Genomic DNA, 26,797 nt, shown 5'->3' on the forward strand with positions numbered 1-26,797 from the left:
TTAGTGCCATGTGTAGAAACACTCTCAGTGGAACTCACAAAATACAGACATTTGATTTACTTATGAAATTCAGGTTTCATCTAAAATCTTATAAAAAAACTTTTTAAAGTCTTCAGTAAATTAAAAAAAAGATAGGCTTGAGGTTATAAACCAATGAATTAGGCCAGTTCAACTTACATATACATTTTGCTTGGCCACAACATTAAAAAAAATTATGTCAAATCTTCTTCACTTTCAGAGTCCTTACCACATTCTATAGTCTTACTTTTCTAGTTCCTGAAGACATTCAAGTTTGTGAACCTTGGAATAATCTGGGGCATTTTGAGCAGATTAAATCAAAGTGAAACATTATGCAGGAGCTCATCTTAGAAATTTTCAAAAAAACGTTTTTTAAATTATTTGCTAAGTTGGCAAATAATTTAGTTAAATTCATGTGATGCCCTTCACATCTTCTTTCTTAGAATTTGAGTTAACATTTATTTGAAAGTGGATAGCTTGTCAGGGAAAAATAAAATTATGGCACTGTTGCCACTTTCCTAGAGTAAATGCTTCGGCATTTTACCAAATGCCCTCAGATTCACCTTCCTGCATATGTCTTTGTTTCCCCAATTTATTCATGTCTGTGACTTAACTGTGGAACCCAGAAATACTGGTGAGCTCTACTATTAGCTAGTGCTAGAATCATCAGTCCTAAGGTTCTCAATACTCTAAGAAGGCTTCAAAGGCATGGCAGTGGATTCTAAATTCTTAGCCCTTAATTACTGCCTAAGCATTGTCTAGGTAGATGAGAAATGAATCGCTTCTTCCTTTAAGATCACGGCACTAGTTGCAGTAAAACTCAGTCTTCATTTTCCCAGTTCTGATTCACCTTTTCATTGTTTCTCAGAGGGGTAGAAAGCAATTTATACAGAGTAAATTAGAGAAATTTAAATCTGCCACATATGAAGACAAAGAAGTTCTTTTTAATGTGTGATTCTTGAATTAAAATACTGCTCATAAGAAGCCCATAAGAAAATATAAGAATATTTTCAGTTCTGTGTATAATCATTTCAAAATAATAAAAACGTATCATAAAAGAAATGCTGTGGTCTATGTAAGTGACCCTGTCTTATGATTACCTAACTATTAACCTTTGATTAGCAACCTAATGCTAAATAAGACCTGAACAACAAAAAAAACCAAATCCACCATTTATGATTGCCTAATAACATTAGCCAACTCTTATTTGCAAAGCTCGCTGGTAATAATGAATAACTTCTTGACTTTTCTCCAGCACTCTTGATTGAAAAGTAAGATGAATAATGAATGAAAGAGGAAGTAATTACTGATGAAGTTACCTTGGAAACTCCCTCTACACCTGGTGATTTTTCATTTAAAGACTTTTGGAAGCATTCATGCACATGATGATTATTTTCTACAGAGCAGTCGCATTTGAAACAAAAGAAAGGTATTAAAAGTTAAAAAGAAAACAGTGTTTGGATAGTGTGAAACCTAATTAGAAAAGATAACGTCTTTAGTTAAAAATTGGTAGACTCCTTATGTTTTAAGGAACCTCAGCCAGCTCAGGCTATGAGAAACCCCCCAGAGGGCACATTTACCATGTAGTATTGAGCCCCTACCATGCCAGGCACTGTGCCACAAGGCAAATGTGTTTCTGCCTTCCTAATGAGTACAGTCTTACAGGTTTTTTTTCAGGGATGTAGTTTAACTACTTAAGAATAGTGACTCTATGTTAGCTCTGTGAGGGCAGGATCCATGTTTGTCTCCTTTCCTACTTTATTCTAGTACCTAGCTCATGGTACGCATTCAAATTTGTTAAATAAATATACTTTTAAATAAAACTTTTATTATATAATCACTTTGAATATTTTTATAAAATGATGTGTAAACCCAATTTACAATATTTTGCTATGGGAAACCCATGACTCCAAGAACCAGAGCATTAGTAATCAGCAATAACAGTCATTAAGATTGAATTATCTGTATTAAATAAAGAATAACTTGATCTCTTACCCATATTTGATACTTTACTTCAAAAGAGCTTATTGCCTTAATGATATACTATGGTCTTAGACAAATTATACATTTTATACTTTTGTTTCAGAACAACACATCAACTATTGTCTATTACATATCTTTGGAAATATTGGCAGAATCTGGGCTGGTCTCTCAATTTGAATACCACATTCATGGCACTTGAATACCATTCCCAACAGAACTGGTTTTAGTTTTATTTTTAAAAAAATCATTACACTTTAGGTGAGTAAAGAAAAAATACTGTAAAATTAGATTTTGGGGATTTACCAAAATCCAAACTAGTCACTGTAATTCATAGGAATATCTAATTCAACCACTGGAAAAGTAACAGAACAAAAGGAATAGAACATTTTACCTTTAAATTCAGTAAAAATAATAATTTATCACAATTCATTTAAAAGAAGGCTGCTCAAAGTAGAACACAGAAAGTTCCTGACTTAAGTGACAAGCCTAGGAATTCACCTGATATTTATTTCTGAGATACAAACTGTACATATATTACCACACAATTAAAAATTTATTCATCTGTTTCAGTTCCTACTCAGTTCATTCAGAATATTTTTCTTTTTGACAATTAGTGGAATTCATTACATACTAAAAATAAGACCATATTTATGCACAAATAAGTTAATCTTCCCAGTAAGAGCTAATCTTCCTTTAAGAAGACTTCCCACATATTCACAGTACATAACATCACAGAACACCCATATCTGGCCTAAATGTCTCTGAATTGTAGCATTACAAGATGGAAGTTCATTGCACCTGATAATTCGATTGAGTTTTTCCCAAATGTCTTCCAGAGTTTGGTTGTTACAAATAGTGTGCTCTATTGTCCATCTTGCTCTATAAAATGAGTGCAAATTTAGTGCTTTTAAACTATCCTGCAATTTTTCAGACAAAGGAAAAATATTTTCAGTACAATTACTGCTGGGAAGTGAAACACTCCAAGACCTCTTCTTGTGCCGTTTTCCTTTTTCTGATTGTTTATCCAGACTTCCAGAATTAGTCTGTTCATTCAGTGTGTGTGATCGGATTAAGTGCTTCTTTTTTTTCAAATTAGGTTGAAACTCCAGTAGATCTACTGTGCAATCATAACTCTGCAATTTAATATCATGTTCTGAAATGGTTAAGTACTGTCTTACATCTTCAGTTGCCTCTTCAGAAATCACAGGTGGTAATCGTTTAGGTTTGAGTGGAAGTCTGGACCCATCATGTGGAAACCAAGGAATAAATCTTGATAGTGGACGTGTGGGAAAGTCTTGAATTGCTTTCTCTGCAATTTTTGGCAGTTGTGTGGTTTCACTCTCATATGGTCGATAATGTAATATTACTTCTGTAGTCATTCTGCAGTAATCCAGTTACTCTTAATGAAGAGAATATTTCTTAGCTGAGCTCCTCAGAGCTAGAATGCAATTTATAATTGCATTCCAAATCAGAGGGAAACAGGACCTAAAGTGGAAGTATTGCAAAGAATAAGATATGGTAGGGATAGCCTATATACAGATAGGCAGGGAAAAAAAGAAAAAAACAAACCAATTCCAATATGATATTTTACCAAAGTGCTATTGGTAAATGTGAATGTAATCCGCAAAACTGGAAATCCTTTCTCTTACCAAAATAAGGGATCTGGATTAGATGCCCTATCATATCCTTTCAGCCTAAAACTGCTAGTAGTCAACATGTTTAACTGAAGAGATATAATGGATTTGGAAGTACTGATATTAATATGTTAGGTAATAATAATCTTAAGACTATAGCAGAAACAAAAAGTAAATTAGTGATTTTTAAAATACTAGATTCATATGAAGATAATGAACAAAAATGTAATAATACTAAAAAATTTGAGACATGTGAATTGAGGACAATGAAAATCATTGTAATTTTTAATCTATTTTGAAGAAAATGGATCATTTTATACTTTAAAATTACATGAATTCTACCAAACAAATATATAGACAGAATACTTAATGATTTTATTTCATTCTCAGTAGTAAATACTGAAAACATGAAAATGGTTTAACTTTGCATTTTAACCATGCTAGAAAATGGTTTCCTGACAAAGTCTCATTTGTATAAATGAGGCACTTAAGCAGTGTCAAAACCTTAGTAGCATGGCTTCTGAATTCCAATTTGGAGGATGAACAAGAAGACTAGAGCCTTACTTTTTTTCCTCTTAGAACACAGACGTCTTCAAGTTGCCCCAAATTAAGTCATCGATAATAAGTTCCAGCATACAGTACACAGGCTCAAGAATGGAGCCTACCAGGATCTGCAAGTTAGGTTTCCTAATCGGGCCCAAAGTTGCCTGAGCCATAATGCAGCCTCTTTCAAATCCTAGCTACCGGAGAAAAAAACAAGAGGTCAAATCCCTTCTTCCAAAAATCATTAGAGAACTACTTGACGGGGGTTCTCCCATTGCCGGGATGACTGTGAGTGGGGTCTCCTTGGCATGATGTCACAATACTCATTTAACCACTGACTCTGAAAAGTCAAAAGAAGTAACCAATCTCATAATAATTCTTTTCCTTACTGTTAATGTCCACTGACTGACAGATATGGCAACTCAAATTCATAAATGACTGTGATCCTTAACATCCATAATTTTAATATGGATCTAAATATAGATATCATATTCTTTCAAGAATTAATAATGTTTTTATTTTTTTCTTCCCTTTTCCTTACATTTTCACATTTTAAGACATGCCACTGAGAATTCTTTCATTGTTGTCTGAACTTACTCAGTGTTGTATTCCAGGGACACTGATGTTGTGAGAGCTCCTTAATACTTTATATACATATGAAAGTAAACTTATATGACAATACAAATTGATATATTTGGCATCCAACAGAAGTAAAATTAAAACTTGTGAAAACTCTTGGATAACTAGAACAGTGGGGAAGAATGGGGCCAAAGAGCTTTAAGAAAGTTGAAACTAACACTGAATTTCAAAGCACTTGTCCTTTTAGGTTGCTAAAATACTCTTCTCCAGGAACCTTCTGTTTTGGGAAATAGAAGATACCTGGGAAAGACTACTGTAGCAGCCTAGAAGGACTACAGCAATTAGCCTCCACATCACTGAAATTTAACTGTATTTAATAGCTTCCAATTTGTATAAAATGATACCTAGCAGCTAACAGAACTGCTCTAAATTTCCATCAAACTACTAATGGAATGATATCTGAAAATGCTCTTTCCTTCATTAGGAGGAAACATGGAGTCTTGGAAAGATGAAGGCCTTGTGTTGAAATATTACCTCAATCACTTACTAGCTGTGCGATCTTGAAAAAGTTTAACTTCTGAGAATTGAGTAATATATATTTTACATACTACATATGAGTCTGAGATAAAGAACATGACAATTTCTCTTCTTTCTTCAGGAATAAGCCATTTCAGTCCAGGCTAAGCTCACAGGTCCTATTGCTATTACATTAGTTAATATTTTAGTTTCTTAGTTCTACAGTCAGAGACAGTTCTGATAACCCCAACTATCAGTATATGATTTTATGCTTCAAATGAAACTGGTGAGCTTCTGGAAGGTTTGATGCTTACAACATAACTAAGGGGATAAGCGTCCCTCAAAATGGATCCCACAAGGAAGGTTAAGTGCTATTCACTTGAGTTCACATGTCTATCGAGCATCTTTTCAGCTCAGTCCAAGAAGATATTGATAACCACAGAGTAGGGCATCCAAGAAATAAGTGCATTTGTGGTAGTAGAAAACCGATGAAATAAAGCTGAAAGCGTTTCAAATAAAAGGTTTCACAAAACAACAGGAATTCCAGAAAAAGAATGCCCTGCTCATTTTCCCTAAATAATGATCCAATTAAATCATCAAACTTACTCAAAACTGTCTGCTGTGTATGCAAACCGACATGAATTTCCCCCTATACACAATACTTTGACGTAAACAGTGAGTTTTAACAAACCTAAATTATATGTTAGAGTACTATGTACTTCTAAATCCTTGGCACAATGCTAGACTAATTTCACAGATGAAGCTGAAGCCTGGTAACTTTGTCATTGCCGCATGAAGAGACAAGAGACAGAAGGAAAAACCACTTTAGATACCCGCTGTTAATCATCTCGGTTCACAAGGCTCTCCCCGGGTAGGGTGGGGACGTCAGCATCTAAGGCTAAAATCTGAGCAGCATGTAACAGAGTAAGTAATTTAGCAGGTATCTATTCCATTCTAACGGGGGCTCTCAAACCTAAAAAGCAAAGAGGAGAAATAGTTTCCTTTCGCTCGGCGCCAAGGAACCAAGCAGGAGGGCGAGCATTGACAGTGTTTAAGAAGAACGAGGCCTATACCCCAGAGGCCAGGTCTATGTGTCAAAGGCTTCGAGAACTAGTGAGAGAAAGGGAGAAAACAGATTAAAGGGAGTCGGGTTCGCAAAAGTTTACCTTTCAGGGCCAGCAGGTGCTCCTGTTTGGGGGGATTCACTTCCATTTTGACCGGCACTTTGGACCCACTGCCTACGGAGGCTGAAGAGGGTCAATCAGCTCGGAAGAAGACAGAAAAGCGCACGTTCAGGAAGACAGGGCGTCAAACACACTCCCAAGTTTCTCTCTGCCGGTGGTGCCTTAAATTCTCTTCTTACCAAGTCCTTTACGAACCCAACGGCTTTTTTACCAAAGCCATCTCTTGCCTCTTAGAGACCTATACATAAAATACTTCTCTATTTTCCAGTCACAATCACACACCGCGACTTCAAGAAACCACTCTTCGGTGACAATTCACGGCCTCCCAAGTACCTACATTGCAGAGTAAATGACATAGATGTGGCATGCTGGGACTTGTAGTTCAAAAGCCGCAGGGCATGCAGGGACATGTAGTCCCCTCTCGCCCCGTCCGTTTTGCAGTTGGGGAGAAGAGGTCGTTCCTGGAGCGGGAATTTCACCCCAAAACTTTACTTTTATTTTATCCCTCCTTTTTTCTCTTAATTTTACTCCTTCCATCTATTTCAGACTCCTCAATAATAACAATAAAAAAATAACAAAGTGCCCACGCACAGGCCTGCGAACCCAAACACCTAGCGGCTGGCGGGAGGATGCGCGAAGAGACCGTCCCAGCAGCGCCCCGCGTGGTACTGCGCCTGTGCGCTAGCGGCGAGCGCCGAGGCTTCTGGGTAGGTGGCTCTACCCCGCCCATCAGGTGAAGGCCTTGAGGGCTGCTTCTGCGGCGCTGCTCCTCCTAGGATGGCTACCCTGGTTGTAAACAAGCCTGGAGCGGGACTAGACAGTGGTCGTCAGGGCAGCCGGGGGACGGCCGTGGTGAAGGTGAGGGACCTTGCGTGCTCTGTTCTCCACCATCGGCCTCCCTTCTGTTTATCCCGGAGATCTGGCGGCAGCACCGCGGCCCTGGCATTTTTTGGGCGGGATGCGCGGCCTTTGGCCCCTCTCGGCTTTACAAGCCTATCCCTCACCTCCGGACCTTTATCCCAGCAGGCCTGAGGTTACCTGGTCTTCTAGTCACGCTAGTCCTCTGCTTGGAGTCGCCAACGGGGACGTTTGTGAAAAGGAGCTAATGGGCCTCGGAGAGTGACCTGGGCTGGTCTTTCCCCAGGCCCTCTGTTTTTAGTTAAGCCCAACAGGCATTAATTAGCTTATTTTTAGGAAATTGAGCCGTTTTTATCGCCAGGTACTAAGTTAGGTATTTTAGCTCGTTAATATCTGTTTAGGAGGTAAGTGTTGATTACAGTTTTACAGGTGAGGAGACTCAGGTTTCAGTTAACACTGTGTAGCAGAACCAGAGTTGACTGGCCGTAAAGTATGCTTTTCACTATCGCACTACTTCTGTAATCAGATCTCTATTATTGGTTGACCCGCCTCCTCCTCTTTTGGGAGTACGGTCTGTCAACACTTTTGAGAAGTCTCCAACAGCCCCATTAACGCTGGGGGATATGAATTACCCTGTGCTTGAAGTTTGAAATTCTAACATGTGTAAATGCTCTAAAGTGGGTTTACTAAAAATTCAGATGAAGTATGTAGAATTCACTTTTCCATACGTAGATAGATCTGAAAGGGAGAACTGATCTTAAAGGTTTGTAGAATAACCTTCAGGATCATCTGTAATCTGAGATATTGGCAATTCTTATTCCTGGCTACATATTAGAATCACTGAGGACTTAAAAAAAAAAAACCCAAAAAACTACTTAATCCCCCATTTCTGAGTAAGTTGACATCAGTATATTTTTTGCAGTCCCAGAGTGATTTTAATGTGCATCTAGGATTCAGAACCACTGGACCAGATATCTTAAGTTCTTTTAAGATCTTGAGTAACAGACACCTATGGTTTTTCACCTAATGTTGGTTTTATGTGACAACAAATGATACATTTCTGCTTACAACTGTATTATCAGTCAGTATTGGTGGTGGTTGATTTATCTGACCTTTATATATTAATGAAGTTATTCTGAAGGTACATAGCATATCTGAGATGCAGAGGAGCCCTCTTATTATTCAGCTTGTTGTATGGTTGGATTTTATTTATTGAATTGTGCTTTTTCTACGTAGAGAATACCTGAAGGTTATTTTGTGAATTAACTTCAATTAAGAAGTAATTGGAATGGATATTATTGCTGTATCTACTTTTGTTACCCAGTTTGCCTTAAAATCTGAAAAATATACCAAAGCCTGATGTAACTCCAGTTTATTATAGCACAGAGTTTGATAAATTAGAGGCTCATTTTGTTAATCTTCATTTTTATGTGTAAATTGTGACTGAGATGTGCAGTAGGATAGTCCTTTTTGGCAAGATCCTCATGCTGTCATTTGTAAGAAATACAGTGGCATAAATTTAAAAAAAATCTCATAGATGAAAGCAAGAAGTGTTCGTTGGAAGGTAAAAGTTGAAGTATATAATGGTAATATATATATATGTAAAATGGCTTCTTGCTTAATGAACAAGTAGATGATGACAGGGTTTTTATCGTTAGGAAAAAAAGACCAAAATTGGTCTATACATTCACAAAAGACTAGTGAGCTTTCTTAGCCCTTTGAAAATATGGCCTGGTGTATTAAAATTTGATGTACACGTAATAAGTTTGAAGCCCTCTTTGGCATATTGTGAAGTTTGTAAAATAAAGAGCTTTTTTCCTATCTAGGACTTAATTTCTTATGCTGTTAGCCACAGTTCCTGTTCATAAATACTGAAGAAAAAATTTCTTACTCTTATTTGCTGAGTTGATGCAAAATAGTCTAATAACTATTTTTGGAATTATGTTTGGTTTACTAATCAGTGGGATTTTACTAGTGCTTTTTGGAAAAAAGCTGTGGTCTCAACATGAGTAAGTTCTCTTATCTTGTGTAATGACGGGGTTAGAGATGAATGAAAAAAGTAAAATTTTAATTTGGTTCTTTGGAGTTTATTGTCATATATAAGCTTAATATGGTGTCACTATAGTGAGAACATTTATTTAAAATGTTGCATTTATAATATCTAATTCTGTTGTGAATATCTTTTCTGTATTTAGTTGAATTTGTTATTTAAGTGAGGATTTTTTTTCTTTTCTTTTTTTTTTAAAGTGAGGATATTTAAGTGAAACTTTTTTCCTGCCTTTTAAAAAAATACAGGATAATTTGAAGTGTGTGTATTGTGTGTGTGTGTGTATGTGTGTGTGTGTGTATATATATATATATATATATATATATATATATATGATTTATGTGTAGCTGTTCCCCAGCTGTTTCCCTTCCTCAAAGAGAACTACAATTCCAATGTAATGTTTCCTGTGTATCTTGCCAGAAAGATAGTATGCTTGTAAAACAATATATATGAAAATATATGCTCTCTTTATTTCCTCTCCTTTATGCAAAAGTTAAATATTCTATGTCATTTTTCACTTTGCTTTGCTGATATGAAATCATTCTGTGTTTGTACATAAAAAATTTCCTAATTTTCCTCACCAGATTGCACAGTTTTGCAGTATATGAATGTGCCATAATTTATTTTCCATATATATTTACTTTGTTTCTAATCTTTTGCTAATGCAAAAGGTGCTCTAAGGAATAGCATATAGATCTATTCACACATGTGATATTTGTAGGATAAACTCCTGGAGGTAGAATTACTAAGCTATTCAAACTTTTGATAGGTATTGCCAAATTGCCTCCCATAGAGGCTATATCAGTCAATAAACATTTCACAGCAACCAACAATTTATTTATTCTCCCACACTTCCACTAGCACAAAGTGTTATCAACTTTTAAAAATCTAATCTGAAAAAAAGTATATTGGGATAGCTTCAACTGACTTCAAAATGTTTTGGGTGAGATTAGACACCTTTTCATATAATTAACGAGCTGTTTTCTTTTCCTGTTCTGTGAACTATGTGTGACACTTCAGCTTCTTTTGAACCGTACTGAGATGCGAGCCAGTTATGAATTATCAGTTTATTTACAGTGAAAGATGTTTACATTTCAAGCACTGACTCCAGTTTAATTGCAGAGTTAAGATTAAAATTTTAATGGATTAAGTCTGACTTCCACTCTGGGTTTTCTGTTTTTTACCTTGTATTATGTATTATTTGGGGGATGGTGGTTGGCTGTTTTAAAAATTTTATTTTGTTGGACTTCATTAATATAAGCACGTAGGTGCTTGGTATTTGGAATACCCTGTTCCTGAGGGCTTTTTCGTCTAACAGGGAAAGACAGGCTGGAACGCCAGTAAAAGTATTAAAGTGTTTTGGGTGTTAAGATCGACACTTATCCATGGTACATGGGGGCCCAAAGGATAGTGTGTTCATTTACAAATTTGTTGGTTTATTAATGTAAAAAAAGAATCCACTAGGAAAATGTCTATTTAGCTGTTTCTTCAGCGTTAGCATAAAGAAAGAGGCAAAAGCAGTTTGTTGTGTGCTATGAACTGCAAATTGTTTGATATAGCTTGAGAATAGAGTTTGGAAGGGAAGAGAAGCAATAGGACAGGGGCCAGATTGTAGTAGGTCGTGGATGGTGGGCACCAAGTTTGGGGTACAATCAAACGGTTCAGTGTGGGTATTTTTAAAAAATTAATTAAATTGTGAAACATTTCAGGTATATTAAGAAATAAAAGTACCTTCATTGATATAAATATAGTTTGTTGACTAATTATAAAACAAACTGATGGGCCGGGGAATCAGAATATGCCGATTCTTGTCACCTTTCTTTCTTTTTTTTTAATTGAAGTATAGTTGATTTGTCACCTTTCTTTTGACTGACTACGTGGCCTTGAGCAAGTCATGTACTTGTAATTGGAACTAGATAAACAAAATATTTTCTATTTTCTAACCTAGGGGCATATTTATTAATTGAGAACAAGGAATTGAAATTTAAGTCTAATTGCATTCTTATCTTTACATTGTATGATGTAAATGAATAGTATAAGACACTTGAAAATTACTTATAGTCTTTTCTTAACAAGTTCTTTATCATTTACAAGGTAAGTTGTCATCCTAGCACATATTTCAAATTATTTTTGTCCAAATTAATGATGGTTTTTTGAGGGTTAGGTAATTGCAGAGAAATTGTTTAAGAACCCAACTTTGGTAGAGTTATATATGGTTACAGATTCAGATGTAATGAATCATGTCATAATTTTCAAAAGCTAAAGATGTTAGTTTACAATGTTATCTTGATCCCTAACACTTACCCTTTCAAGGAGATTTCACTATGATATAATTGTGGTAAGATCTGTCAGATGAAATGATAAAAGGTGATTTAAGATTTTATACCTAGACAGTTTTTTTTCATGGAGGAATAAAGTAATTTAACAAGATTGATTCATTAAATTAGATCAGGTTTTTCTTTTTAGCCTAAAATATTTATGCTTTTAAAGTCATTTAAAGAGCACATGTGTCCTTTCCAAATATTAGGTGCTGGAGTGTGGAGTTTGTGAAGATGTCTTTTCTTTGCAAGGAGACAAAGTTCCTCGCCTTCTGCTTTGTGGCCACACAGTCTGTCATGACTGTCTCACTCGGCTGCCTCTTCATGGAAGAGCAATCCGTTGCCCTTTTGATCGACAAGTAACAGACCTAGGTAGGAAAAAAAATATATAAAATTGTTCACATAATACAAATATCATAGAAAACAATTTTTTTCTACTTGATTTTAAAAATCATAAAATTCTGGGAATTCCCTGGCGGTCCAGTGGTTAGGACTTTGGGTTTCTACTGCAGGGGCCACAGGTTTGATCCCTAGTTGGGGAGCATGCTGTGGTGCAGCCAAAAAAAAAAAAGAAAAGTTATAAAATTCCAAGGAGAGTTTCTATTAAAGCCAGTAGTCTTGAAGCTATAAACTTGCACACTCTTAGGTACTAATTTTATTTCATCTTCTGAAATTTTTATATTCAGTACTTATAGATCAGTAGTTTTAAGACACCTGAGAAAAACATACTAACCTTTTTCATTTGCCTGCAAGACAGCGTTTACCTTAGACATGAATAGGCCAATAATGAAAATACAGGTAAGTAATTTGAGTTTCAGCATGTTGTTATTTACTGATATCTGAGGCAGAAGTGTTTGCAGCTAGTGATAACTACTAACTACTCCTTGTTTTCTGTTAAAATGAATTTAAAGGTCTGGTGGATTTTTTCAGTTTCCTGCATACTTTTATTTATTTTATTTATTTATTTCTTTAATAATTATTTTTGGCTATGTTGGGTCTTTGTTGCTGTGCGTGGACTTTCTCTAGTTGAGGTGAGCAGGGGACTACTCTTCCTTGTGTGTGGGCTTCTCGTTGTGGTGCACAGGCTCTAAGTGTGTGGGCTTCAGTAGTCGGGGCACGTGGGCTCAGTAGTTCTGTCTCGTGGGCTGTGAAGCACAGGCTCAGTAGTTGTGGCGCATGGGCTTAGTTGCTCCATGGCATGTGGGATCTTCCTGGACCAGGGAACGAACCCATGTTCCCTGCATTGGCAGGTGGATTCTTAACCACTGCACCACCAGGGAAGTCCCCCTACATACTTTTAAAACTTCACTTTATATTTTTCAAAATGAATTAATTACTGTGGGATGCCAGATTTGGAAATAACATTTATTAACATTTGAACAGTTATTTTACAACCATAAATTCTATGTTTATTCTTTTTAATGATCGAATTTCTCCAAAAGTAATAGTTTAAGGTTGTCAACTCACGTCAGTAGCACTAATTGTTTTAAGACTGTTTTAATGTATTCATACTATATGTCAAGTGGAACACATTTAAAATAATTTAACCACCAAAAAAAGGAAGCAAGAGTACCCAGATTTTTAGATTGAAAAGCTTTAATATGCTATGAAGCACGGTTGTAAAATATTTTCTTGTAAGGAAAGAATGGGTTTCTTAAGGTTTTGGTAGTCCTTGGTTTAAGTAAGTAGTATGCCCATTTGCCAGAAAACTAATATAGGAAAGTGTTAGCATTAACTTACTGTTAGCCAAGAAATAATAAAGTGGAGGGGGGAGATGTCTATTTTGACATTCTTTTATTTGGCCTTTTATTCTGTAATTTATATATATCATACCATCTTCTTTATATAAAACTATATAGAAGTAGTAATATTTTGCAAACAGAGGACGGACCCTTCCACCATTTTGAAGGGCACTGTCTTCTCCACATAAATACCACGTCATCCTCACTGTGTTATCATCCTCACTGTGATAAACTAGGAATTTATGACAGGTAATGGTTAGTCGTATCCTAGGTTGAAATCAAACATGATTGCTATCATATCAACATTAGAAAAAACAAGCAAACCAACAACTCTGCCTCGGATATAGGTTGTAATTATTATAGGTAATTACTATAGCTTGTAGGTTAGATTTTTGCCGTGATTCCAACCTATGGAATATGTGTTAATGACCCTTGATATAGTTTGCTGTCATTGTTTTTTAATCTATTTTTAAATGTATTATAGAAATAATGTATATATACATTGCAGAAAATTTGAAAAATCTATTAAAAAGTATAAAGAAGAAAAAAATAATTTTTTGCTTCTAAAGAAGCAAATTACTGTTTTTTTTTCCATTATGGTTTATTACAGGATATTGAATATAGTTCCCTGTGCTGTATAGTAGCACCTTGTTTATCCATTCTATATATAATAGTTTGCATCTGCTAATCCCAAACTCCCAATCTCTCGCCCCCCACACCCCAACCCCCAAAACTATTGTTAATATCAGAGAATCAGAATTAGAATCCTTCTCTAGTTCAAGAATAGTATCAGAGTCAGAGAGAGGATGGGGCTGGGGTCGGGGAGGACGGGCAGGGGTCTGGGGCTGGGTATTAGGAAGGGAGGAGTGGGGGAATAAAAAGGGCTGAGGTGGAGAAGGGAGCACGTGAGGCAAGGTGATGGCCCAGCAGGGAGGAGCAATGGCTGAGATGCGCACAGTGGCAACCGGGCCTGGCGAGGAGACCTCGCACGTGCGCCTCAGCTTCCAGGGGCCTGCCCGCCAGTGTCCCCGCTCCGGACCCCGAACCCGAGGAGGCGCCGGGTCTGGGCCAACTGCCCATGGAGCTGCTCGAGATGGTGCTAAGCCACGTGCCCCCACACGTGCTGCTTGGGCACTGCCGCCGGGTGTGCCGGTGCTGGCGTGACCTGGTGGACTGCCAGGACCTGAGGCTGAGCATCCTGGCCCGAGACCGCGCTGCCCTGTCACCTGTCCTCCACACCTACCTGCCCTCCACCGACGACCTCAGGCCCTGCATCCTGGGCTGCTTCTGTGAGCGAAGACCGTTAGGATGCAACCTCCTCCGGAACCCCAAGGGCCTAGAAGGCTTCCGGGACTGGATGATGCAGAGCAGTGGAGACGGCTGGGGAGAGGAGGAAAACTTGGAGGTCAGGCCTGGGGCCACTTCCCAGGCCTCCTTCCTGTCTGCCTACAAGGTGGTGTCACAAGAAGGAAATGTTGGACCTGGAGGAGGAGGGTCTGTGGCTGGAACTCCTGTATAGTGGAAAGATTGAGATTTGTGTCTCCGCCGGGTGGACAGATCAACAAGGCATGGCCTGTGTATGTGAGCTAACTGTCCAACTTCTAGATGCCAACCAGACTGTGCTGCATAATTTCTCTCCTATGCCTGTTTCCATCCGGCAAGGTAGAAACAGTGTCTGCTTTGAGGTCAACCATGTGTTCTTCAGCTTCAAGATTGGTGTCCGCTTGTGTCTGTTGAACACTGGGTTTGGGACTTGGGGTTCTGGCCTGAACAAAATGGAATCTATCTGCCCAATGCCAGTGTGATTCCACAGGTACATCTGTTCAAGTGAAGGACTGTCCTTGTAAAACAACCTGACTGTACTTTCCAGGAGCTGGGACCATTAGCTGGGCCATCTCATTAATCAGGCGCTTATGGCTCCTGGCATCCTGGGATCTGCTGGGGCCCATCGAGGGTCCTACTGGGCCCTGTCTTTAGAATCTGGAAGCTACTAGAAGAATGTTCTTCCATCAGATTTACAGCTGCTGCTGCTGTAAGGCAGCCCCTGGTCTATTGAGTGGAAACCCACAGTGAGCACAGGGAAATGCTGGATTGGGAGAGGCCCTCACCCTCCCCTCACACCAGGCCCTTGAAACCACCTTTTGTGGTTTCAAGACTGGGACCAGGACTCAGAGCTGAAAGTCAAACTAGCTCAAAAAATGTTTGGAGAGAGAGGTTTCTGTCCACCCTGTGAACAATGAAGTGGTCCCCTGAGCCCAACCCTACCCTGAATTGTATGGTGTATAAAATCATTTTGTTGTTTTGAAATTCTTTTCAAACATGGAGAGAATAAATATATTTTCTTTATAAAATATCTGCCAATCATAGGTAATAAAGGTACTATTTTGCCAAAAAAAAAGAATAGTATCAGTAGTTGTTTGTCATGGTTATTAATACTGGTCAGCATTACTTATGGTTCTTCTCTTCCGTTTTCATGGTAAAATTACACTTCCCTGCCCTCTTATGATTAGGTAGGAAGAGCTGTGTGATTTCCCTTTAACCAGTGAAATTATGAGTAGAATTGAAGTGTTAACTTCCAGGTAGAAGCTGTTAAGAATGGATTTATGATGGTTTGCAGTAAATCCCTCTCCCTGCTGTAGTGAGGTGGTCCAGGGGGTTGGAACCTCAGTGGCCTGTGCCCCCTCATCATGGACAGTAGGGAACAGAGCCTCTCTTGTCTTCACCAACCCTTGAGATGCTGCGTGAGCAAAAAGCAAATCTTTGTTGCTTTAGGCCATTGAGATTTTAGAGTTATTTTGACAGTTACAGGAGTATTAAGTGATAGGCAATAGATAGATACTGCCTAGATACTGCTAGGAGTTTATGTGTATGTGTTTACTATATAATGACAGTATTTGGATATCGTCAAGGTAATACTTTAAAATAAAGGACTCAGTATACTTCTTAGTCTTTTATAAATAAAGTGGATAGAACTCAGCTTGAGGTAGAATATGTGTGAAAAATTAAAACAGTTGAGAAAGCCCTGTGGGGTGGCAAGGCTGAGGCCCTTCCCTTCCCTTCCCTCCATCTTCCTTTCTTCCTTCCTTTTTTTCTTCCCTCCCTCCCTCCCTTAGAAAAGAGGGGCCAAGAGGAAGGGGAGCCATGTAGCCAATGACCCCATCATCCTTTTATTTATTTGCTTTTTCAGTGACTATGTGTTAGGTGGCAGCTTTGTGTCAGATGGTATTTGTTGTATAGAAGCTCATCATAACAGACAGATATTGCTTCTAATTGCTGAAAGATCTGGCTCTTATTTATAGGCCTAGGAAGAGTTTGTGTGTGTGTTTGCGCATGAGCGTATGCACATGCCCATATTGTGTAGGCACACATGTGTGCACGTATGAATGCTCACCTGGCCTTTTATGGTCAGTTCTGGGGAAAAGAAGCATTGGTCCTTATTCAAATGTGCCTAGATTCTTATCTACCTAAAAGGGACTATTGACATGCCTTAGTGTGAAGCTCTGTGTATTTGTGTGAGAAAGAGTATATGTTCACTGACTGCTGTTAGGTTCTAGGTTAGATGAGGGGTGGTGAAAATATTATCTTTAGCTGCTCTAGTTTCAGTTTACTTAGAGACGGACTTATTTTTGGTTAAGTGTATCTTTCATACAGTGGTTTTCAAACATGAGTCATAGCTTATTTGTGGTCATAAAATCAATTTAATTGGTTGTGAATAGGATTTTTTAAAAAGAAATAGAGCAGGGCTTCCCTGGTGGCGCAGTTGTTGGGAGTCCGCCTGCCGATGCGGGGGACGCAGGTTCATGCCCTGGTCCGGGAAGATCCCACATGCCGCGGAGCAGCTGGGTCCGTGAGCCATGGCTGCTGGGCCTGCGCGTCCGGAGCCTGTGCTCCACAATGGGAGAGGCCACAACAGTGAGAGGCCCGTGTACCGCAAAAAAAAAAAAAGAAATAGAACAGAAACCATCAGAGTGTGTCGCAAACTGTGAGGGTGAATATTGGTGTGTAAATCTTTTGTTTCAGTTGTGTGTGTGTGTGTGTGTGTGTGTTATCCTGGGTTGCAATGTGAAATGTATTTCTTACTGTAGGTTGCTGTTAAAAATATTTAAAGCACTTGTTTTAGTATATGTAGTAAAAGTCAGTGACAAAATAGGATTTATAAAGTTAAATTATAGAAAAATAATAGAACTTTAAAATATGTTTCTACTTAGAATGCTAAGGAGTTCTGTATTTTAAAGAGACTATTAAGACAACTGTTATAGCATTAACAGAAAATGGAGAAATTTTGAATTTTTAAAATTTAGACATTATTAATGATTGAACTGTGAGACATAGAAATTACTATTGAGATTTGAGGTAAAATAAATAATATTCCATTTTGTTAGATTTAGTTTTTATTTTTATATTCTAGGAGATTCAGGTGTCTGGGGATTGAAAAAAAATTTTGCTTTATTGGAGCTTTTGGAACGACTACAGAATGGACATATTGGTCAGTATGGAGCTGCAGAAGAAGCCATTGGGATATCTGGAGAGGTATTGATTGAACTTGTTGAAATTTTTGTTATGAGCATGAATTTTTTCTTTTAGTTTAAAATATTTGCTATTAGATGCACAATATTACCTTACTTACCCCAGCAGGTAGGATTCCAGGAACACAACTTTTCATTACATTATAGTTCTGAAGGCAACAAAATCCCCAACCAAACAAAAGTAAAACTGAAATTTGAATTGCCTGAAAATGCTGTACCCGAAGTATGTTTAGTGTATAAACTTGTTTCCTTATCATCATTAATTCTATCTAAGGCTAAAGTGAAAAAGTAAGAAGATTATGGATGAATAAGAAGGATGTGTAAGCTACATTAAAGCAGAGGATGCAAAAGTGAATCATTCAACAGTAAAGCACAGAGAAAGAAAGAGGAACTCCATGAAAGGGGCCTTTTAGTGTAGAGGCAGAATGCCTTAAAGATAGCAGTAGCTCCCGAGGGAATTACTATTAAATATCTTCATGAAAAGTTACATTGTGCATAGATGTACTCTCTTTATCCAGACAGGTAAGTATGCAGTAAATATTAGAAGACCATTAACACAAAATACATTTTTAACACATAAAATTGTCTGCATAGCTCATAGAGTGTTCTGATTATAGGAATAGTTGTAGTAAATAGCAGTTAATAGTTTTGATGATCAACTTTAAAACCACATGTTTAGGATGAAGGAAAACATGTCAGATTGCTTTTTACTTCTCTTTTATTAGATCATGATTTCCTTATATAAAGCGAATCAGTGAAATGGATTTCAAACTGAAGCACTGTTTTCTAAAATTTGCAGTTTTTTTTCCCATGATTTATCTTTTATCTTATTTTAAAAGCCATTGAGTATTATCCGATGTTGGTCTTGTAAATTATTTATCAGGTCTGGAAAACAGAAGACACGACTTTTAATTTTACACGTATATATTTCTCATAATTGAAAACAAAACTGTTTAACTTTGGGTTCATTTTTTTATTTAGTGTGATATTGAATGACATCATTGATATATTTTCTAATTTTTATTTCTGCAAAAATTTATACCAAATCTTGCCCTTTCTAATTATGGCCTTTTAATATGCAGAAAAGTTTTCAAAGATTCTTGAATATCTGACATGTAAAATTTACAACTCATAATGCTTTTTACTAATTCATAAAAATTATAAATATTTAAAAGGTTACATATAACATAGGGTTTTTGTTGTTGTTGTTGTTTCTTAAATCAGTGATTTTCAACCAGGATAGTGCAGTGGACTCACCTGTGGAGCTTTAGAAAAAATACACAACTTCCACTTCATCTCTACCTATTGAGAAATAAGTGTTTCTCAGGTTGGAGTCTAGGCATCTGTGTTTTTAAAAGCTTCACTTGGTTATCTAAATAACATTTGTGCTTCTCTTCTTCTGTACATCATGCTACAAGTAATATTTAAAGCCGTGAGGATGTATTTACTATCAGTTTTTTCAGTCTTAAAAAAAAAAAGACTTCTATCCTCTATTGTCAGTTTCTTGCGTGTAAAATGAGGGGATTTTGCAGAAGATATCTTTGCACTGACTGTGAATCTATAACAATGGTTTTATTTTTGACCTCAAATTCATAGCATATATTGATAATCAATTTTGGAAATACCTTCTCACTTACCTATAGAAATGAGTAGCAAATGACCTTTGTACTTAATTACCAGTATATTTTTATGTATAAAGGCTGGTCAGTTAAAAAAAAGATTATGGGCTTTTATGTTTCAAAATTTGGCTTGTTATTTATTTATTTTTTTGGTTGAACAACAGAAATTTATTTATCTTGTCACTGTTCTGGAGGCTGGTAAGTCCAAGATCAAGGTGTTGGCATTCTGAGACCTCTTCTTTTGGCTTGTAGGCCATGGCTACCTCACTGTGTGCTCACCTGGCCTTTCCTTAGGACATGTTTACAGGGAGAGAGGGAGGGAGATCTGTCTCTTCCTCTTCTTATGATGCCACCTACTGGATTAGGACCACATCCTTATGGCCTTATTTAACCCTAATTACCTCCTAAAGACCCTATCTCCAAATGCAGTAACACTGGGGGCTAGGGCTTCAATATATGAATTTTGGAAGAACACAGTTCAGTCCGTAGACCTAGGAAAGTCTATTCTAGGAAGGAAATAAAGATGAATGGGAAGGAGGTAAAGGAGACAGTAGAAGAAGAGAGACATCCTGTAATGTTTACTCAGATTTTTTAGAAGTCTGAAACTGAGATGAGAGTAAAGGATTGAAATAGGATCCTAAAAGTACACAAGGAGCTACTTTTATTAATACTAAAATTACCTATTAGGAGGCAGGTCCTGTGCTCAGTGCTGTAAATGCAGAAAACAGTAAGACAATGTTCTTGCCTTCATGCAGCTTATACCTAGTTGATGACACAAACAAGTAGATGATTTCATTATCGTGAAAAGTTCCAAGAGATTATCTCAGTAATGGTAGGCTTGGTTATAGACACTATCTCGTCTGCTGAAAATAAATAAAGTGGAATGAATTCACTAAAAATTATTTTAAAAGCATTAAAGACCTGATAAGTTAGGAACAAAAAATCAGGCCAAATCTGAAGGGAAAATGGAAATTCACTGAGATACAGGAGCAAAGAATGTGCTTTTGCCCTGAGGGCATTAGCCTATTCAGGAAAATGTCTGGGTTTTTTAATGGCCTTCAATGGTGAGGAGGCATAAGTGAAATACCAAACCCACACCTAGATGAGACATCCAGCAGAAGACATTCACAATAAGCCAGGACACCAGCTGAAACAGACATGCTATTGCATAGAATTAGATTCAGAGTTTGAATCTTTGGATTGTCCAAGTAATACCCATTTTTGCACTCATATTAAGGTGGTCCACTATTGATAATACCATAAAATCATGAAAAAATAAATATGAATCACTTTCTAGAGTAAACTACCTTCATCCTAGGTCTCAGTTACCTCTCTAAATAATTTTTTTTGTCTTTCCTTGTATTTTCTTTTTTTTTTTTCTTTTAATTGGGGTATAGTTGTTTTACAATGTTGTGTTTCTACTGTATAGCAAAGTGGAGTTCCCTGTGCTATACAGCAGGTTCTTATTAGTTAACTATTTTATACATATTAGTGTATATGTATCAATCCCAATCTCCCAGTTCATCACACCCCGCCACTCCCTGCTTTCCCCCCTTGGTGTCCATACGTTTGTTTTCTACTCTTTATCTCAATTTCTGCCCTGCAAACCCGTTCATCTTTACCATTTTTCTAGATTCCACATATATGCGTTAGTATACGATATATGTTTTTCTCTTTCTGACTTCACTCTGTATGACAGTCTCTAGGTCCATCCACATCTCTACAAATGACCCAATTTCATTCCTTTTTATGGCTGAATAATCTTGCATTGTATATATGTACCACGTCTTCTTTAACCATTCTTCTGTCGATGGGCATTTAGGTTGCTTCCATGACCTAGCTATTGTAAATAGTGTTGCAATGAACATTGGGGTGCATGTGTGTTTTTTAAATTATTATTAAATAGGAATTGCTATTTTTTTAAAATTTTATTTATTTATTTATTTATTTGGCTGTGTTGGGTCTTCGCTGCTGCGAGCGGGCCTTCTCTAGTTGTGGCGAGTGGGCTTCTCATTGCGGTGGCCTCTCGTTGTGGAGCATGGGCTCTAGGTGCGTGGGCTTCAGTACTTGTGGTTCGCAGGCTCTAGAGCACAGGCTCAGCAGCTGTAGCGCATGGGCTTAGTTGTTCCGCGGCATGTAGGATCCTCCCAGACCAGGGATTGAACCTGTGTCCCCTGCTCCGGCAGGCATATTCTCAACCACCATGCCACCAGGGAAGCCTGCGTTTGTGTTTTTGAATTATGGTTTTCTCTGGGTATATGCCCAGGCTTGGGATTGCTGGGTCATATGGTAATTCTATTTTTAGTGTTTTTAAGGAAACTCCATACTGTTCTCCATAGTGGCTGTATCGATTTACATTCCCAACATCAGTGCAAGAGGGTTCCCTTTTCTCCACACCCTCTGCAGCATTTGTTGTTTCTAGATTTTCTGATGATGCCCATTCTAACCAGTGTGAGGTGATACCTCACTGTAGTTTTGATTTGCATTTCTCTAATGATTAGTGATGTTGAGCAGCTTTTCATGTGCCTCTTGGCCATCTGTATGTCTGCTTTGGAGAAATGACTATTTAGGTCTTCTGCTCATTTTTTGATTGGGTTGTTTGTTTTTTTGATATTGAGCTGCATGAGCTGTTTATATATTTTGGAAATTGATCCTTTGTCCATTGATTCGTTTGCAAATATTTCCTCCCATTGTGAGGGTTGTCTTTTTGTCTTGTTTATAGTTTCTTTTGCTGTGCAAAAGCTTTTGAGTTTAAGTCTGCTGATCTTTTTTGACCTACCTCCTAGAGTAATGGAAATAAAAACAAAAATAAGCATGGTGTATCACATGATTGATTTGTGAATATTGAAGAATCTTTGCATCCCTGGGATAAATCTAACTTGGTCATGGTGTATGATCATTTTAATGTATTGTTGGAGTCAGTTTGCTAGTATTTTGTTGAGGATTTTTGCATCTGTATTCATCAGTGATATTGGTCTGTAATTTTCTTTTTTTATAGTATCTTTGTCTGGTTTTGGTATCAGGGTGATGGTGGCCTCATAGAGTGAGTTTGGGAGTGTTCCTTCCTCAGCAATTTTTGGAAGAGTTTGAGAAGGATGGGTGTTAGCTCTTCTCTAAATGTTTGATAGAATTCACCTGTGAAGCCATCTGGTCTTGGACTTTTGTTTGTTGGAAGATTTTTAATCACAGTTTCAATTTCATTACTTGTGATTGGTCTGTTGATACTTTCTATTTCTTCCTGGTTCAGTCTTGGAAGGTTACACCTTTCTAAGAATTTGTCCATTTCTTCCAGGTTGTCCATTTTATTGGCATAGAGTTGCTTGTAGTAGTCTCTTATGATGCTTTGTGTTTCTGCGGTGTCTGTTGTAACTTCTGCTTTTTCATTTCTAACTTTATTGATTTGAGTCCTCTCCCTCTTTTTCTTGATGAGTCTGGGTAAAGATTTATCAATTATGTTTATTTCTCAAAGAACCAGCTTTTAGTTTTATTGATCTTTGCTATTGTTTTCTTTGTTTCTATTTCATTTATTTCTGCTCAGATGTTTATGATTCTTTTGCTGACTTTGGGTTTTTTTTGTTCTTCTTTTTCTAGTTCCTTTAGGTGTAAGGTTAGATTGTTTATTTGAGATTTTTCTTGTTTCTTGAGATAGGATTGTTTTGCTATAAACTTCCCTTTTAGAACTGCTTTTGCTGCATCCCATAGGTTTTGGGTCATCATGTTTTTGTTGTCATTTGTCTCTAGGTATTTTTTGATTTCCTGTTTGATTTCTTCAGTGATCTCTTGGTTATTTCTTAGCGTATTGTTTACCCTCCACGTGTTTGTGTTGTTCACATTTTTTTTCCTGTAATTGATTTCTAATCTCATAGCATTGTGGTCGGAAAAGATGCTTGATACGATTTCAAGTTTCTTATATTTACCAGGGCTTGATTTATGACCCAAGATGTGATCTATTCTGGAGAATGTTCCATGTGCACTTGACAGGAAAGTGTAATCTGCTGCTTTCAGATGGAATGTTCTATCAATATCAATTAAATCTATCTGGTTTATTGTGTCATTTAAAGCTTGTGTTTCCTTATTAATTTTCTGTCTGGATTGTCTGTTCATTGGTGTAAGTGAGGTGTTAAAGTCCCCCACTATTATTGTGTTACTGTTGATTTCCCCTTTTATAGCTGTTAGCATTTGCCTTATGTATTGAGGTGCTGCTATGTTGGGTGTGTGTATGTTTATAATTGTTATATCTTCCTTTTAGATTAATCCCTTGATCATTATGTAGTGTCCTTCCTTGTCTCTTGTAACATCCTTTATTTTAAAGTCTATTTTATCTGATATGAGTATTGCTACTCCAGCTTTCTTTTGATTTCCATTTGCATGGACTATTTTTTCCATCCCCTCACTTTCTGTCTGTATGTGTCCCTAGGTCTGAAGTGGGTCTCTTGTAGACAGCATCTATATGGGTCTTGTTTTTGTATCCATTCAGCAAGCCTGTGTCTTTTGGTTAGAGCATTTAATCCATTCACATTTAAGGTAATTATCGATATGTATGTTCCTATGACCATTTTCTTAATTGTTTTGGGTTTGTTTTTGTAGGTCCTTTTCTTCTCTTGTGTTTCCCGCTTAGAGAAGTTCCTTTGGCATTTGTTGTAGAGCTGGTTTGGTGGTGCTGAATTCTCTTAGCTTTTGCTTGTCTCTAAAGCTTTTGATTTCTCCATCAAATCTGAATGAGATCCTTACTGGGTAGAGTATTCTTGGTTGCCTCTTCCTCCTTTTCATCACTTTAAATATATTGTACCACTCCCTTCTGATTTGCTGCATTTCTGCTGATAAATCAGTGGTTAACCTTACGGGGAGTTCCCTTATATGTTATTTTTTGTTTTTCCCTTGTTGCTTTTAATAATTTTTCTTTGTCTTTAATTTTTGTCAATTTGATTACTGTGTGTCTGGGTGTGTTTTTCCTTGGGTTTATCCTGCCTGGGACTCTTTGCGCTTCCTGGACTTGGGTGGCTATTTCCTTTCCCATGTTAGGGAAGTTTTCAACTATAATCTCTTCAAATATTTTCTCAGGTCCTTCCTCTCTCTGTTCTCCTTCTGGAACCCCTATAATGTGAATGTTGGTGCATTTAATGTTGTCCCAGCGATTTCTTAGGCTGTCTTTATTTCTTTTCATTCTTTTTTCTTTATTCTGTTCTGCAGCAGTGATTTCCACCATTTTCTCTTCCAGGTCACTTAGCTGTTCTTCTGCCTCAGTTATTCTGCTGTTGATTCCTTCTAGTGTATTTTTCATTTCAGTTATTGTATTGTTCATCTCTGTTTGTTTGTTCTTTAATTCTTCTAGGTCTTTGTTAAACATTTCTTACATCTTCTTGATCCTTGCCTCCATTTTTTTTTTTTTCCGAGGTCCTGGATCTTCTTCACTATCATTATTCTGAATTCTTTTTCTGGAAGGTTGCCTATCTTCCCTTCATTTAGTTGTTTTTCTGGGGTTTTATCTTGTTCCTTCATCTGCTACATAGCCCTCTGCCTTTTCATCTTGTCTGTCGTTCTGTGACTGTGGTTTTTGTTCCACAGGCTGCAGGATTGCAGTTCTTCTTGCTTCTGCTGTCTGTCCTCTGGTGGATGAAGCTATCTGAGAGGCTCGTGCAAGCTTCCTGATGGGAGGGACTGGTGGTGGTTAGAGCTCGGTGTTGCTCTGGTGGGCAGAGCTCAGTAAAACTTTAATCTGCTTGTTTGCTGCTGGGTGGGGCTGTGTCCCCTCCCTGTTGGTTGTTTGGCCTGAGGCGACCCAGCACTGGAGCCTGCAGGGTCTTTGTTGGGGTTAATGGTGGATTCTGGGAGGGCTTGTGCCAATGAGTACTTCCCAGAACTTCTGCTGCCAGTGTCCTTGTCCTCAAGGTGAGCCACAGCTGCCCCCCGCCTCTGCAGGAGACCCTCCAACACTAGCAGGTAGGTCTGGTTCAGTCTCCTATGGGGTCACTGCTCCTTCCTGTTGGGTCCTGGTGCACAGACTACTTTGTGTGTGCCCTCCAAGAATGAAGCCTCTGTTTCCCCCAGTCCTGTCTAAGTCTTGCAGTCAAATCCTGCTGTCCTTCAAAGTCCAGTTCTCTGGGGATTACTCTTCCTATTGCCAGCCCCCCAGGTTGGGAAGCCTGAGGTGGGGCTGAGAACCGTCACTCCAGTGGGTGGACTTCTGTGGTATAATTGTTCTCCAGTTTGTGATTTGCTCACCTAGTGGTTATGGGATTTGATTTTATTGTGATTGCGCCCCTCCTACCGTCTCATTCCAGTTTCTCCTTGGTCTTTGTATGTGGGGTATCTTCTCTGGTGAGTTCCAGTGTCTTCCTGTTCATGATTGTTCAGCAGTTAGTTGTGATTCCAGTGCTCTCACAGGAGGGAGTGAGCGCATGTCCTTCTACTCCACCATCTTGAACCAATCTCTCAAAATTTAGCATGTTATGATGATTGGGGTTCAGTTTAAAAAAATATTTTTAATTGAAGTATAGTTAATTTACAGTGCTATGTTAGTTTCAAGTGTACAGCAAAATGATTCCATTGCTGTACACCTGAACCATGATACATATATTCATATACATGATACATATATTCTTTTTCAGATTCTTTTCCTTTATAGGTATTACAAGATATTGAGTATAGTTCCCTGTGCTGTACAGTAGGTCCTTCTTGTTTACCTGTTTTATATATAGTAGTGTGTATTTGTTAATCCCAAACTCCTAATTTATTTCTCCTCCCCCTCCCTTGCTATCTATCCCCTTTGGTAACTATAAGTTTGTTTTCTATGTCTGTGAGTCAGTTTCTGTTTGGTAAAGGGGTTCAGTTTTAATACGTTACTTTTTTGTTCATCAGAGCATCATTCGTTGTGATGAAGATGAAGCTCACGTTGCATCTGTATATTGCACTGTATGTGCAACTCACTTGTGCTCAGAGTGTTCCCAAGTTACCCATTCTACAAAGACATTGGCAAAGCACAGGAGAGTGCCTCTAGCTGATAAACCTCATGAGAAAACCATGTGCTCTCAGCATCAGGTGCATGCCATTGAGTTTGTTTGCTTGGAAGATGGCTGTCAAACTAGCCCACTCATGTGCTGTGTCTGCAAAGAATATGGAAAACACCAAGGTCACAAGGTATGAATATAGTTAAACTGGATGACTCTACCTAGTTTACCAGCCCACCATTTATTTTCACTGACTTGGTTTTTTATGCTGAGAGTAGAGATC

At 37.7% G+C, this 26,797-nt stretch overlaps 3 protein-coding genes and 1 pseudogene across 8 annotated transcripts in view; 2 read left to right on the forward strand and 2 right to left on the reverse strand.

Annotated features, from left to right (window-relative positions):
- Positions 1–6,509, reverse strand: part of TRAPPC13 (trafficking protein particle complex subunit 13) — a gene marked incomplete at both ends in the record, with an annotated part of 32,987 nt that extends 26,478 nt beyond the window's left edge. For 3 of the 4 annotated variants that reach the window (XM_079703262.1, XM_079703263.1, XM_079703261.1), the window contains one exon: positions 6,440–6,485. In XM_079703262.1, the coding sequence (XP_079559388.1) occupies positions 6,440–6,485 (46 nt within the window). Of the gene's footprint in view, positions 1–6,439 lie in introns of all 4 variants that reach the window. The other variant, XM_079703264.1, reaches the window with a different exon arrangement.
- Positions 2,625–3,386, reverse strand: SHLD3 (shieldin complex subunit 3; the record flags this gene model as incomplete). The annotated part of the gene is made up of 1 exon (XM_079702844.1): positions 2,625–3,386. Exon 1 carries the CDS (start codon positions 3,378–3,380, stop codon positions 2,625–2,627), a length of 756 nt encoding a protein of 251 aa, XP_079558970.1. The 5' UTR covers positions 3,381–3,386.
- A 725-nt stretch (positions 6,510–7,234) lies between the features above and the next one.
- The window catches only part of TRIM23 (tripartite motif containing 23), a gene marked incomplete at both ends in the record, with an annotated part of 36,182 nt that continues 16,619 nt past the window's right edge, over positions 7,235–26,797 (forward strand). For both annotated transcript variants that reach the window (XM_079704066.1, XM_079704067.1), the window contains 4 exons: positions 7,235–7,315; positions 11,890–12,052; positions 17,831–17,952; positions 26,426–26,704. In XM_079704066.1, the coding sequence (XP_079560192.1) occupies positions 7,235–7,315; positions 11,890–12,052; positions 17,831–17,952; positions 26,426–26,704 (645 nt within the window). The remainder of the gene's footprint in view (positions 7,316–11,889; positions 12,053–17,830; positions 17,953–26,425; positions 26,705–26,797) is intronic.
- On the forward strand, positions 12,452–15,227 carry LOC307052209 (F-box only protein 27-like; annotated as a pseudogene). Its single transcript has 2 exons — positions 12,452–12,478; positions 14,381–15,227. The product of its transcript is annotated as an F-box only protein 27-like (transcript).

This window comes from Hyperoodon ampullatus (assembly GCF_949752795.1).
Source record: "Hyperoodon ampullatus genome assembly, chromosome: 4".
Taxonomy (NCBI): Eukaryota; Metazoa; Chordata; class Mammalia; order Artiodactyla; family Ziphiidae; genus Hyperoodon; species Hyperoodon ampullatus.